General features: G+C 40.8%; 1 protein-coding gene across 4 annotated transcripts in view; it reads left to right on the top strand.

Moving 5' to 3' along the window:
* EIF2AK4 (eukaryotic translation initiation factor 2 alpha kinase 4) overlaps positions 1 to 15,433 on the top strand; it is a 114,281-nt gene that overhangs the window by 72,850 nt on the left and 25,998 nt on the right. For all 4 annotated transcript variants that reach the window (XM_017530920.2, XM_037739409.1, XM_017530922.2 and 1 more), the window contains 7 exons: positions 273 to 509; positions 2,002 to 2,077; positions 2,483 to 2,604; positions 5,975 to 6,024; positions 6,964 to 7,132; positions 8,521 to 8,637; positions 10,474 to 10,539. In XM_017530920.2, the coding sequence (XP_017386409.1) occupies positions 273 to 509; positions 2,002 to 2,077; positions 2,483 to 2,604; positions 5,975 to 6,024; positions 6,964 to 7,132; positions 8,521 to 8,637; positions 10,474 to 10,539 (837 nt within the window). The remainder of the gene's footprint in view (positions 1 to 272; positions 510 to 2,001; positions 2,078 to 2,482; positions 2,605 to 5,974; positions 6,025 to 6,963; positions 7,133 to 8,520; positions 8,638 to 10,473; positions 10,540 to 15,433) is intronic.

The raw sequence follows: 15,433 nt of genomic DNA on the forward strand, positions 1-15,433 counted from the left end.
CGCGCCATTGCACTCCAGCTTGGGTAACAAGAGTGAAACTCCATCTCAAAAAAAAAAAAAGAAAAAAAGAAATGTTTATATTTCATTGTTGCACAACTCTGTGGTCATATAAAGCAGAAAAAATAATGACCTATTCAGAAATTTCATAAGTGCCAGTTAAGTGCAAGCACAGTGGTACCTTTTCTTTGATCTGAACTGACTACTGACTTGTCCGGAGAATAGCTGCATTATCCATTGCGTCCCATCAGCAGCATGCCTGGGTTTTATTGCAGAAATCCGTCATCTCCTGGCTGTTGAACCATGATCCAGCAAAACGGCCCACAGCCACAGAACTACTCAAGAGTGAGCTGCTGCCCCCACCCCAGATGGAGGAGTCAGAGCTGCATGAAGTGCTGCACCACACGTTGACCAACGTGGATGGGAAGGCCTACCGCACCATGATGGCCCAGATCTTCTCCCAGCGCATCTCCCCTGCCATCGATTACACCTATGACAGTGACATACTAAAGGTGGGCTTAAGCCACACTGCACAAAGGGAGCCTCACCTGGTCCACAAAAGGATCAATTCCATTTCTCATGAATTCTTTTAATGCCTCCAACATAAGTTCTTATGTGATGTCTTGGAATCCCCTAGAAGTACATGCAAAATGTGTGTATATGCATTCTGGGAGGAAGAGCCATACTCTTAATCACTTACTTGAAGGAGTCCTTGACCTTTCCTCCTCCCTGCCTGCCCAAGAGATTAAGAAGCAGTGCATACAATAATTAGTTGGGTGTGGTGGTGGACACCTGTAGTCCCAGCTACTCAGGAGGCTGAGGCAGAAGAATCACTTGATCCTGGGAGGCAGAGGTTGCAGTGAGCTGAGATCGTGCCACTGCGCTCCAGCCTGGCGCCTGGCAACAGAGTGAGACTCTGTCTCAAAAAAAAAAAAAATGAAGAAAAAGTTCATACAGAGACTGATCCCTGGCCCAAATGCCCAGAGCAAAAGCATCAACCAGCTCATACCTAGATGAAGTAGAAAGTAGTTCCCAGTGCTAGTTGTACATCCACTTCACCTCAGAAACTCTCTGACAATGCAGATGCCCAGGTCCCGTAGCCCATCTAGTGGCTCAGAATCTCCAGGTGTGAGGCATTTCAGAATCTCCTTAAAAGCTCCCAAGCAGATTCTGAAGTGTAGCTAGGTTGCCAGTTTGGAGAGCCTTTAACATTTTATTTCTTTGAAAAAGAAAAAAAAAAATCTGATACATATTAGTGAAATGTTAAAATTTGATAAAGTTGGGTGAGTAGATAATAGGTATTTGTTATATTCTCTATATGTTTCTGTATGCTTAAAATATGATATAATTTTAAAAGATAGAGTAGTGGAGGAAGTCATAGTAAAATCTGTGAAAGATCAGTATAGATTTTAGGGACCAAACACAGTTTTTGTTGGCTGTCACTGTTATTACAGAAAGATATTTGCAGGATTATAGGTGACTTTTTTATAGATGTCTTTTTGCTTATTTGTTGTTTCTAAATTTTCTATGGTGAAACAGTACGACTTTTATAATATGAAAACAAATGAAAAAGAAAGCTATTGGCAAAATATGTAAATGCCTTGTAGCTTTCAACAGGCCTGCCATGAATCACCTTGGTATGTGGGAGGGGGCCTGATGATGTTAGGTGGTTTATCACGCCACAGTATCCCTGAGAGTCAGAGAAAATGTGTTCATTTGATTAGCTCCCTCTGAAAGGCAAATATCAATGTGCCCAAGAGCTTGGATTTTGAACCCAGGCAACCTTCCCAATGCTTGAAAGGTTAGCTCTTGCTTTCCGAAGCAGGGACATGAAAGATACGTGTCCTCTTCCCTGATGTGTTCAAAGATGGATGGACTTGTTGAGACTTCTTTTTTGAACATGGGAATAAGCAATGTAGTACCTACTGTAAGCCACAGAACAATATTTTAAAGGATCCCTTTGATAAGGCTTTGATGATGATGTTTTAATTGGTCCTGTTTTAGGGCAACTTCTCAATCCGTACGGCCAAGATGCAGCAGCATGTGTGTGAAACCATCATCCGCATCTTTAAAAGACATGGTGTGTATGCCCTTTTTAAAAATAATATTTCTTCTCATAAGACGGTTTTTCATCATTAGGAAGTATTGTTAGTGTTTGGGCGTACCATATTCTACTTTCAAATTCAGTTTTAAATAATTGGCATCATATGGAATTTAAGCTTATTTTTGAAACTTATTAGAATATTACAGCCTTGCTATTAATACTAAAATACGATTGGTTTGTGGAGTCAGAAATATGACCAAACTGTCAAACTTAACTCTAGATGAGCGCTCTATTTATAAATTTAGAGAACTAAAGAAAAACTGATATGATTTCAATGGTCCCCGTAGCAATTACTTAGCTGTCAGATTTGTGTTAATTTTAGGTTGCCTCCTAAGAAAAATGTGAACCTGATGATAAGCTATTTTTTCTAATTTGGTGTAGGAGCTGTTCAGTTGTGTACCCCACTGCTGCTTCCCCGAAACAGACAAATATATGAGCACAATGAAGCTGCCCTATTCATGGACCACAGCGGGATGCTGGTGATGCTTCCTTTTGACCTGCGGGTGAGGCTGGGAACATCCTGCTGACAATCAGAATGCTGTATCTAGTCACAGGGATGGCATCTCTGTTAAAGGATTTTTTCCCTAGGCTTATATTGTAAATGTCACCTGGAGGAAATGTATTCTTGAGGGAAGTCATCAGGGTGAGACCATTATTAGAGTAGAGAAAATGTTTAGCCCTGAATACATCCACCTTCCTCATAGCACAGGTGTTTATGGCTCTAGGAACTGTAGGAACCCTGCATTGCAGGTGCCACATGTGTACCTCAGTGTTGAGTAACCACAGCAGGTTAAACTCATGCACTCAGACAAATAAATATTGTTTGTTTTTTTAACTTCCTGGCTAGATCTTCAGTAAACATCCTAACATGTTAATGCCTAGAACAGCTAAATTCTTCTAACAGCAAGTGTCTCCTAATTGGGTATGCTGAGTTTTGCCTGTGCTTGCTTGCTTCTGACCCCCAGGGATCCCGTCGACAGCAGCAGCCTTACTAGTCATTTACTCACATAGCATTGGCTGCTAACAAGCCATCTGTGGTGCTGTATAACAGAAAACATGCTTTGGCTATGACAGACGAGGGTTTAATACCCCTCATGTACAGAAAGCACTCACAAGTGGAGACATGAGCAAAGGATATAACCAGGCAGTTCTCAGAAGAGAAAATGTGCATGGCTGATAAACTTCTGAAAAGCTGTTCCGCCTCACCAATAATAAAGAAGTACAAAGCTATCTCAGCTTCACCCATCAGACGGGAAACATTTTTAAATTAATGTCATCCGGAGATGACAGGGGTATAAGAAAATAGGTACTTTCATACATTGCTGATGGGAATGTGGACTGCTAAACCTTTAGAAAAGTAATCTAAAAGTTTATAATAAAACTTTAAAATTTTTGATGTACATTCTGTATCCTTAGAACCAGCAATCCCACCTTGAGCAATTTATTCAAAGAAAGAAAAACACATTAGTGTACAAATGTTAAAGGGATGTTTATTGCCATATTATTGTCATAGTCAAAAACTGTCTGCCTGTTATCAATAGGAAAATGGTTGAATAATTTGTCATCAATATTATGGAATATTAAGGAGCTATTGAAAAGAACATTTAGCCTGGCACAGTGACTCATGCCTGCAATTCCAGAACTTTAGGAGGCTGAGGTGGGTGGACTGTTTGAGCCCAGTAGTTCACGACAAGCCTGGGCAATATAGGAAGACCCCCATCCTTATAAAAAAATTTTAAATTAGCCCAGTGTGGTGGCTTGTGCCTGTGGTCTCAGCTACTTGGGAGGTTGAGTTGGGAGGATTGCTTGAGCCCAGAAAGTCGAGGCTGCAGTGAGTCATGACTGTGCCGCTACACTCCAGCCTGGGAAACAGAGCAAGACTGTCTCGAAAAGAAATTTTTTTTGTTAATTTTTTGTAGCAATGGGCCCTCACAGTGTTGCCCAGACTGGTCTCAAACTCCTGAACTTAAGCGGATCCTCCTGCCTCAGCCTCCCAAAATACGAGAATTACAGGCATGGGCCACCATGCCCAGCCAATCTATGTTTTTATTTAGATCAAATACGTATTTTTGATATATATATAAGATGATGATACAGTCAGCCCTTCATACATATCCTTGGATTCCGCATCCATATACTCAGCCAACTGTGGATGGAAAATACTAAGAAAAAAAAATTCCACAGAGTTCCAGCAAGCAAAACATTGAATTCACACAAAAGAAAGGATGTGTAGGCAAAGTAGTAGATATTGTAAGTAATTTAAAAATGATTTAAAGTATACAGGAGGATGTGCATAGGCTATATGTAAATGCTATGTTATTTTATATCAGGAACTTAACCATCTGCTGATTTTGGTATCCTTGGGGAGGTCCTGGAACCAGTTTCTGAGGGACAGTGATATACATTTAGATATATACATGTTTATACTTGATTTGTAGGAATGTGTATGGTATATTGCTAGCTTTTTTAAAAAAGTAAATTTCAAAGGATCTCTAATATCCCATTTTTAGTACAGAGAAGGAAAGGATTTTTTTTTTTAATTGTGTGTGTATGGGAGGGTGAGGCAGGAGAATCACTTGTAACTGGGAGGCAGAGGTTGCAGTGAGCCAAGATTGCACCACTGCATTCAACCACAAGGCCCTGTCTCAAAAACAACAACAAAACAAAACAAAACCAAAAAAAAAACAACTGTTTACATAAGATACATTGTATGTGTTTGCATACACTTGGTACACTTGGTATGTGTGTAGAAGTATTTGGCCCTCTACATCCTTGGGTGGGTTCTGCATCCATGGATCCAACCAACTGAGGATGGAAGATATTCAGAAAAAAAAAATTCCACAAAGTTCTAGAAAGCAAAACTTTAACTTGTCACATTCACATGTGTGAATGACCTTGCACATCAGGTTGTTTTTATCACCAAAGAGTAAGGTGTCAAGGAATACACTCATTTTGACCATACTTTTTGGAGAGGGGAAGTGGAAAGTTTTTTTAAATCTATGTCATATGGCTTATTATGAAAAAGGTTTTGTGTTTATAGTCTAAGAAGAAATTCCTTCCACATTCCTTACTTCTGTTTTTCTTTTATAGTGAGTAAAGTGATTTGGGATTATTCTGAGGTAGAGGTGAATAAACAGCAAATCAGATGAGACATCTGCACTTTGTTAAGAAAAAAAGAATAGAAGTACAGATATTTACATAGCTGTAATTAAAGCTGGCTTCTTATTCTCTAAATATTAGGAGACTAAAGTGCAGATTTTTAAACATCAGCTCCCTTTCTGTAAGCTGATATTCAAATGCAAAAAATTAAAGCATGTTAAGAATTTGGCCCATCAATTAATGATACTATGTTGGATCTCTTGGGTCAATCTGTCAATGGTTTTACGAGTTGTGGTTATTATTTGGAAGTGGTTGTTAAGAATTTATTCTGAGTGATGCATAGGAAAATCAAGAAATTCACCCTAAGAGATAACACCCATTTTGACTGTATTACTATAAAAGTGACACTTAAAAAAATCACAGATAACCAACTAACTTGCACTAATTTTAATTGGACGTAATAAAAGCTCCACAGAGAGAATATTTCATTAAAAGTGAATTAAAAAAAAAAAAACCTAAGAAATGCCACAGTGAGTAAGTTTGATGATATGTCTAGCAGCAGAGTCCACCACTGACCAAAACACTGAAGAACATTTTAAGGAGTGTGAGTGGTGGGCAATGCTTACCTTAGTGAATATACTAAAAGCCACTGAATTACATGCTTTAAAGGGGTAAACTTTATGGGACAGGAGTTATGTTTCAATAAAGCTGTTATTAACAAAAGGAGTGTGGCAGCTGGCACATTTTGACATTGACCTTTTAATATTTTTTCAGATTCCTTTTGCAAGATATGTGGCAAGAAATAATATATTGAATTTAAAACGGTAAGAAACAATAGGGGATTCCATTTGGTAGACATAGGAAAATGGCTGAATAATTTGTCAGTGAAGAAGGACTATTTTATTTCCTGTGATCCAGAATTCTGGGTTCAGAATATCGAGCTTAGAATACAATCCAGAAGCCCAGCCACAGTACCCCTTTCTGTAAGGTAACTAGGACTGTTAGACGGAATATAGCAGGTAGTCATGTTCCCACAGTCTATTCTGTACCTTCTAAATGTCCCCAAGCAGCATAACTAATTATTTTCACAAACGGTTGCTTGATAAAAACATCTGGCTCTTCATGATCACAGATGGCCCCTTTTAAAATTTAATTGGTGAGACAAATGGCCACTGGTCTCTGTGTGAAAACTGCCTACACAGGTAACTGAACAAAAGCTGCTTGTGGAGAAGTGGAGTAAACCCAGCAGGAACGCTGAGCACTGAGGACCTCCAGGCACTTAGCCCTGGAAAAAGGCTTTCTGTACATTCAAATACCACAGGGGTCCAACACTGAGATCTTCATAATTTGGAGCAGTATTGTTGTCAATGAGGCACCCTACTTTAGAGCTCTTTTCTTCAAATGAAAGCAAAGCTCTTTACATGCTTTCATCCTAGCTACGAGTGAACAATTAATAATCATAGTCCTATGGTGTGGGTATCCTTGTGTAGAAAGCAATCACTAAGGTCAAATTTTTTGGTGTAATTTCCTCTCTATTTCAGACATTTAAAAAACCTTAAGCCCCACAGCTTAATTGTGGCAAAATGGGGAATTGGAACCGAGATTACAAGGCAAGGCTATTCCAGGGAAAAATCTTTCAGTCTTCTTGATCGTACCACTGATTAATTTTTTTATATTTGTTTCTTATATCGTGTTCAACAATTTCTCATACATATTTCTTTCTAGTAAGCAATGACCTTAGAAATCTGGGTTTCTCTCTCCAGATACTGCATCGAACGTGTGTTCAGGCCACGCAAGTTAGATCGATTTCATCCCAAAGAACTTCTGGAGTGTGCATTTGATATTGTCACTTCTACCACCAACAGCTTTCTACCCACTGCTGAAATTATCTACACTATCTATGAAATCATCCAAGAGTTTCCAGCACTTCAGGTTCCTTTCCATATTTTAACATTCCAGGATTCCCCACTGTAGTTCTCCACCAAGTGTGGTGGGAAAAACCACAGTTACAGACCTGCTTCTCAGTCTGTCCTCGAGATGAATCACATCTTTACTAAAGTAACTGAGAAGAGCTGGATGGTGTTGCTTTGGAGGGTCATCTTAGGCTCTTACCCTCACAGGAACTGAGGGATGGGTGTTCTCTGCCCATTCTTCCCAAATCCAAGATATCTGGCTAAGATTTCTAAGATGCTCTTCACCTGTTCATACCCTGTTTGGAACCCTCAGTGGCTCCATACTACACCTGATCTCTTCACTCCCCAGCTTCCCTTTCCACCAAGTCTGCATGCTGCCTAGCTGGTGGGGACTGCTGCCCATTCTTCTCAGGCTTCCCTCCCCCGCCCGACACGCAAGCCCTGTCGTTCCCGCCACCGTCGGTCAAATGTTCCCTTGTCTAGAAAGTCTTTGCCCAGCCATGGTTTGGGCCCTTTCTCCCCAGGAAGCCTGACTGTACCCTCATTGATTAGTTGGCCACCTTTTCTTCTCAACTCTCACAAGTCTTGATCTGAGACATCCACGTACTACCCTGAGTTATGTTCGTTGTTTTCTCCAAGCACAGTGTGTGCTTTTAGGGCAGAGCCTACGAGTCCGCTTTGCCATATACCCTGTCGCACCCAGCTCAGTACATGGCTCACCACTCTGTGAATGCTCATTAATCGATTTGTGTGGACAAAGTAACAATAACTCCTCTGCCAGCCTGTGCTTACGAGTCAATTACTATTGGACCAGATCCTTCTGTCTTTGAAATCAACTTTCTCGGGCATTTTAACATAGCTCAAGACCAGTCAGAGTTGTGTTTTTGTTTTGTTTTGTTTTTGAGACAGTGTCTCACTCTGTCTCCCAGGATGATGTGCAGTGGCGCTATCACAGTTCACTGCAGCCCCTACCCCCCAGGCTCAAGCAATCCTCCCGCCTCAGCCTCTTGAATAGCTGGGTCTGCAGGTAGACCCAGTGACCCCAGCTGATTTTTGAATTTTTGTAGAGTTGGGGTTTCCCTATGTTCCCCAGGCTGGTCTTGAACTCTTGGGCTCAAGGGTTCCTCCAACCTTGGCCTTCCAAAATGCTGGGATTACAGCTGTGAGCCATGACCCCAGCCAGTCCAAGTATTTTGGATGTATATAATGTAGTGTTAAGTTAGAGTATACTCTGACTATAACAGTACAAAAAGCATGTATGTAAAAAAATAAAAATAAACTAGGAGGCCACATGTTAAATTCAGTCCTTCCATTGTGTTAGGATGACAAATTAGTGATAAGATTCCAGATTTGGTCATAAACCAATAATTGCTTTTATAATGAAAATAATTTTTCTTCGTATCCCAGGAAAGAAATTACAATATTTATTTGAACCATACCATGTTACTGAAAGCAATACTCTTACACTGTGGGATCCCAGAAGATAAACTCAGTCAAGTCTACATTATTCTGTATGATGCTATGGTAAGCATTTAATTACTTATGATGTTAAAAGATAATACCTTGATGTTGAAAGATAATAATAATAGTTCCTGATAACTTTCTTACTGATGCAGCCATGAAACTGAATTGGGAGTCTTATTTCCTTCTCTCATTTCTCTAAAGTTAAAGAACCAATTGGCTTTAATTATATCAACAGTTAACAAATATTGGTTGAGCTTTTGTTCCATGGGGCCTGTGCTACTAATAACCTCTGGGATGTTTTTAAAAGGCTAACTTCTAATTTTAAAAGATCAAATTATTTAATTTGTAAGATAGTAAAGTTCATCACTAACCTATTTATTAAGGCAAGAAATCACTAAGTAATTGGTTCTGATGCTTGCCAATGATAATTTCAAAAATAGTTAGCATTGACTGAGCCCCCTCTGTGAGCTAGGCAGTGTTCTGAGCTCCGTTCATGGATGAACTCACCTCGTTCTCACACCAGTGCTGCTCTTCACAGAGATCAAGAGAGCAACTGTTCATGTTGAGAATTAACAATGTGTGCCTTGCTCTTGATTCTTCCAGCCTGTCTGTGCTTATCAAGTCATGTGTAGATTTACATTGATTGAACTAGGGAAGAACGGCTTCGACCTCTGGTAGGGCCTCGTTTACCACCTCGTCCCTGTGGGACTGAGGCTACGGACAGAGGCTAATTTAGTCTCATCATAGTATTCATTACTTTATAGTGTGTGTGCAGGTACAGAGCCTGGAGGGGGACGCGTTGAAAAAATGGATTCATGTTATATTATGATGCTAGGATGGAAGTGAATGCTTACATTTTCTAATATCTTTTTATGTTTTGTTTTCATAATGAATAAGAGGCATCTAGGAGATGTAATGACTAACAGCACCAGAAAGTCTATGGTTAAGACAGAGTAGTGGAAGTCCTTACATAATGGCTTATTGGGTTTTTTTTTTTTTTTTTTTTTTTTTAGAGACAGAGTTTCGCTCTTGTTACCCTGGCTGGAGTGCAATGGCGCGACCTCGGCTCACAGAAACCTCTGCCTCCTTGGTTCAGGCAATTCGCCTGCCTCAGCCTTCTGAGTAGCTGGGATTACAGGCATGCACCACCACGCCCAGCTAATTTTCTGTATTTTTAGTAGAGACGGGGTTTCACCATGTTGACCAGGATGGTCTTGATTTCTTGACCTCGTGATCCACCTGCCTCAGCCTCCCAAAGTGCTGGGATTACAGGCGTGAGCCACCGCGCCGGGCTGGCTTATTGTTTCTATACACCAAAAGGATTAACTAGCTTGTCTTTTATCTGGCAGGTACACATCAATGGCCCAAACTTTATTGCTTGTTTCTTAGTGGTTCTTTCCTACCCCTAAAGCTCTGCTGCTGTTTGTCAGTGATGCAATATGATGTCAGTCGGACACTGGCAGAAATCCCAGGGATTGTGCAGAAGGGCTTCAGCTTTTACTGGTTCATGTCCTACGGCATATTTGCCAGCATGGGATGAAACACTCAGAGCCTGGCCTTTGTTAGGGGAGCCCAGAGCAAAATGACTCCCTCCCTGCCAAACAAATGCCCTCATTAAGCCTGTCCAGATCTGGGTTTCCTCACCATTCAGCAAGTACAACTTTCCCATTTTAATTCTTTTATGTTAGGGCTTTTCAGATTTTAAAATAAGTTAATTATGGTTTTATATGAATTGGGGGGAAAATGTTTTCTAATTACAGAATTAAGTCTAAACTGTACAATCAGGGGCAGTTTGTTCAAAATATAGGCTATAATTGTCAGAATTAGCCTGGAAATGGTGTCTTGTTCAGGGCCAGATCTGGCGACTCTCATCGTTACCTTTTTCTTCCACATTAGACAGAGAAGCTGACGAGGAGAGAAGTGGAAGCTAAATTTTGTAATCTGTCTTTGTCTTCTAATAGTGTAAGTACCTTCTAATGGTATTATTACAGCTTTCTGTGTAATTTTGTGATACCAGAAAATGTCACCAAATTCTCATTGCAGTAGGGTAGCAGCACTTCGTACCGCCTCGCAGATGCAGTTTTTCCCTTGAGTGTTAGGTACCATGGCAACCTCTGGGATTAGAAAAAGGGAGAAATGAATGCTGTGATCAAAGAATGTCTCTCCATGCTTCTTCTTGATGTGCTGTAATCATCCTGCTCTTTCTTGATCAGCAGATACTTTTCTTTGATACCCCTTATAGAGCTGTGCCTGGTAGAGCCTCCTGCTGAACAGACCTAATACCAGTTGTCCTCTTTTGAATTAAATTATACGGGACTAGAAGGAGGCACAGAGTTCTGCAAATTCATCTGGGGAGCTACCCTTCTGCTGCCTCCATGTCTTCTAACTCCTCAGAGTTGAATTAAAGCTCTTGCTTTTCTGGTACCTCTCTTAATCCTAAAATCTTATATTTGATCCCATCATCAATAAGGGAAATCTTATGGAGTAAACGGGTTGGTCATATTCTCTCTATAGGTGTCAGAATGATCCCAGAGCTTTGGTACAGTAACCCACACTTAAGTGAGTAGCTGAACAATAGAAAACAATAAGGAATTTTTACATTTTCCTGAATATTTAAATAAGAAAAGTTGTTTTCTTTAATTTCCCACAACCCTTCTAGCCCCTTGTCTGACACTAAGTTATATGATCTCATGTTGACCAGCAAAATTCACATATGAGATAGATTAAAATATGATTGTACACAGGGCAGGCAGAGTCAATCTTTCAGACACCTACAGTGTGGCAGGCACAGTGGCAGGGATAGAAAGAGGAGTAAGTTGAGGAGTCCGTAGACTGCATTCAGCTTCTTAGTTCATATTGGCCTTTAAAAAGCCACAAGGGGGTATGCATAGCATGTATGTGCCCTCAACTCTGTAAAACAACTTTCACAGGACACACGGAAACCACAGTTTAAATAAATCACCCATTTGCAGGTAGGTAAAGTAAACATAGCACTAGGAGTTCTGAAAAGTAAGCCAGTTAAATCTTAAATATTTAAGATAAGAGGAGATATTAATGATATGCAAAGTAACCCAACATCAAAATATCCAAATATGAAGAATAGTATACAGTACTTAGATATCATCTGAACATGTGCACAGCACACCTATTTGCAGAAATAGTCCCGTGTGTATATAGACAGAGAATCTGCATGAGACGGCCCAGTTCAGTGATTCCATACTATACCCAAAGTTTGAAACCCAAAAGGTTATTTGAACTAAAGTCACATTTCATAAAGTCGTTTTTTTTTTTTTTTTAGAAAGTCTTGCAAATACACATTTGAACATAATAGCCACATTGGTTGTTCACATGCCAACTTCTTTTCTTTCTGTGAAGTCTCTAACCACTGGTTATTTGATGATGCTGAGCATTAATTAGACATGTGTTTGATTCATTTTAAAACAGAAAAATAGTATCTAATAAAGGCATTTGGTACTTTGAATATTTTAAAACGGATTATAAGGGTATTAGGAAGGAGAGTACAAATATTGCCAAAGAGTTTCACATATCTGACGCAGTCCTCTTATTTCACAAATGAGATACCTGTAGCCCAGAGAGATGTTGTGATTTGTCCTGAGTCACATGGAGTTACTGACGACAGGATGAGGATCAAAATCTGGAGATACTGACTCCAGTGCTTCTGGTAGTTCGTTATTGGGATAATTTAATGTTCAGATTTATAGAGAAGAAATCATTTTTATTTTCTTTAAAAAATTTTAAATCACAGGTATGATTTTAAATTTAAATTTTTAATTTTTTTATTTTTTTGAGACAGGGTCTTGCTCTGTCATGCAGGCTATAGAGTACAGCGGCACAATCACAGTTCACTGGAACCTCATGCTTCTGAGCTCAAGGAATCTTTCTTCCTCTGCCTCCCAGTTAATTTTTTTTTCTTTTTTATAGAGGGATTGCAGGTAGGACACATTGCACCCAGCCAAAGTTTTTATCTTTAATATAATAAGCAGATGTGTATTAGTCTGTTCTCACAGTGCTAATAAAGACATACCCAAGAGTGGGTAATTTATACAGGAAAGAGGTTTAATGAACTCACAGTTCCACATGGCTGGGGAGGCAAGGAGGAGCAATTCACATCTTACATGGATGGTGGAAGGCAAGGAGGAGCAATTCACATCTTACATGGATGGCAGCAGGCAAAGAGAGAACTTGTGCAGGGAAACTCCTCTTTATAAAACCATCAGATGTCATGAGACTTATTCACTATCATGAGACCAGCATGGGAAGGACCTGCCCCTGTGATTCAGTTACCTCCCACTGTGTCCCTCCCATGACACAAGGGAATTGTGGGAGCTACAATTCAAGATTAAATTTGGGTGGGGACACAGCCAAACCATATCATTCCACCCATGGCCCCTCCCAAATCTCATGTCCTCACATTTCAAAACCAGTCACCTTCCTGACTGTCCTCACAGTCTTAACTCATTTCAGCATTAACTCAAAAGTCCACGGTCCAAAGTCTCATCTGAGACAAGGCAAGTCCCTTCCACCTATAAGCCTGTAAAATCGAAAGCAAGTTAGTTACTTCCTGGATACAATGAGGGTACAGGCATTGGATTAAAACACCCATTCCAAATGGGAGAAATTGGCCGAAACAAAGGAGCTAAAAGCTCCATGCAAGTCCAAAATCCGATGGTGCAGTCAAATCTTAAAACTCCAAAATGATCTCCTTTGATTCCATGTGTCACAGCCAGGTGATGCTGATGCAAGGTTTAGGTTCCTGTGGCCTTGGGCAGCTTCACCCCTTTGGCTTTGCAGAGTACAGGCTCCCTCCCAGCTGCTTTCATGAGCTGCCATTTAGTAAGGATTCTGTGGGTGCTGCAACCCCACATTTCCTTTCTGCACTGCCATAGCAAAGGTTCTCCATGAGGTCCCCACCCTGCAGCAAACTTCTGCCTGGGCATCCAGGCGTTTTCATACATCCTCTGAAATCTAGGTGTAGGTTCCTAAACCTCAATTCTTGTTTTCTGTGCACCCGCAAGCTCAACACCACATGGAAGGTGCCAAGGCTTGGGGCTTGCACCCTCTGAAGCAAAAGCCTGAGCTATACCTTGGCCCCTTTTAGCTATCAGCAGAGCGGCTTAGACACAGGGCACCAAGTCCCTAGGCTGCACAGAGAAGGAGGGGCCCTGGGCCCAGCCCACAAGACCATCTTTTCCTCCTAGGCCTCCAGGACTGTGATGGGAGGGCCTGCCATGAAGACCTCTGATATGCCCTGGAGACATTTTCCCCATTGTTTTGGTGATTAACATCTGGGTCCTCATCACTTATGCAAATTTCTGCAGCTGGCTTGAATTTCTCCTCAGAAAATGGATTTTTCTTTTCTGTCTCATTGTCAGGCTATAAATTCTCTGAACTTTTAGGCTCTGTTTTCCTTTTAAAACTGAATTATTTTAACAGCACCCACGTCACCTCTTGATGCTTTGCTGCTGAGAAATTTCTTCTGCCAGTTATCCAAAATCATCTCCCTCAAGTTCAGAGTTCCAAAAATCTCTAGGGTAGGGGTGAAATGGCGCCAGTCTCTTTGCTAAAACATAGCAAGAATCACCTTTACTTCAGTTTCCAACAAGTTCCTCATCTTCATATGAAACCACCTCAGCCTGGATTTCATTGACCCTATCATTATCAGCATTTTGGTCAAAGCCATTCAATAAGTTTCAAACCTTCCCACATTTTCCCGTCTTCTTCTAAGCCCTCCAAACTGTTCCAGCCTCTGCCTATTATCCAGTTCCAAAGGCACTTCCACATTTTTTGGTATCTTTACAGCAGTGCCCACTCTACCTGTACCAGTTTACTTTATTAGTCTGTTCTCATGCTGCCAATAAAGACATACCCAAGACTGGGTAATTTATAAAGGAAAGAGGTTTAATGAACACACAGTTCTATGTGACTGAGGAGGCCTCACAATCATGGTGGAAAGCAAGAAGGAGCAAGTCACATCTTATTTATATGGTTGGCGGCAGGCAAAAAGAGAACTTGTCCAGGGAAACTCTTCTTTATGAAACCATCAGCTCTTGTAAGACTTATTCACTGTCACGAGACTAGCATGGGAAGGACCTGCCCCCCTGATTCAGTTACCTCCCACTGGGTCCCTCCCATGACACATGGGAATTGTGGAACTATAATTCAAGATGAGATCTGAGTGGGCACACAGCCAAACCGTGTCAAGATTACAGGAGGTTTTAACATTTTCTGGATTTTTAAAAATTTTAAGTGATTTATGATTAACTATAAGGTTAAGCTATGTCAGCCCTTAGTTTTATGTGCCCATTTACGGATGAGCTACATTCTACTTGCCTACAGTCTTAAAATGGCTATAATTTTGTTTCTTAAAAATTTCTACTTTATCTCCTGGGAGTTTTCTTTCTGGCTTTATGACTATGGTTGTTTCCTCTTACTCCTGCTAAGTACCAGGGACTGTGAAATCAGTCATCTCTAGCCACTGCCTTCTTCTGGGGCAGATGATGAGTACAGCTGATGAGAGCCAGGATCTGGCATCCAGGTGGGAGGAGAGGGAAGCGAGGATCAGGAGGCTGCCCGCAGGGAAGACATCTCAAGACTGCAAGCAGGAAAGATTCAAGCCGAGGAAGGGAATTTCTAGCTGATTATTTATTTATTTATTTATTTATTTTGAGACGGAGTTTCACTCGTGTTACCTAGGCTGGAGTGCAATGGCGCGATCTCGGCTCACCGCAACCTCCACCTCCTGGGTTCAGGCAATTCTCCTGCCTCAGCCTCCTGAGTAGCTGGGATTACAGGCACGCGCCACCATGCCCAGCTAATTTTTTGTATTTTTAGTAGA

This window comes from Cebus imitator, unplaced genomic scaffold (genome assembly GCF_001604975.1).
Source record: "Cebus imitator isolate Cc_AM_T3 unplaced genomic scaffold, Cebus_imitator-1.0 Scaffold70, whole genome shotgun sequence".
In the NCBI taxonomy this organism is placed as follows: Eukaryota; Metazoa; Chordata; class Mammalia; order Primates; family Cebidae; genus Cebus; species Cebus imitator.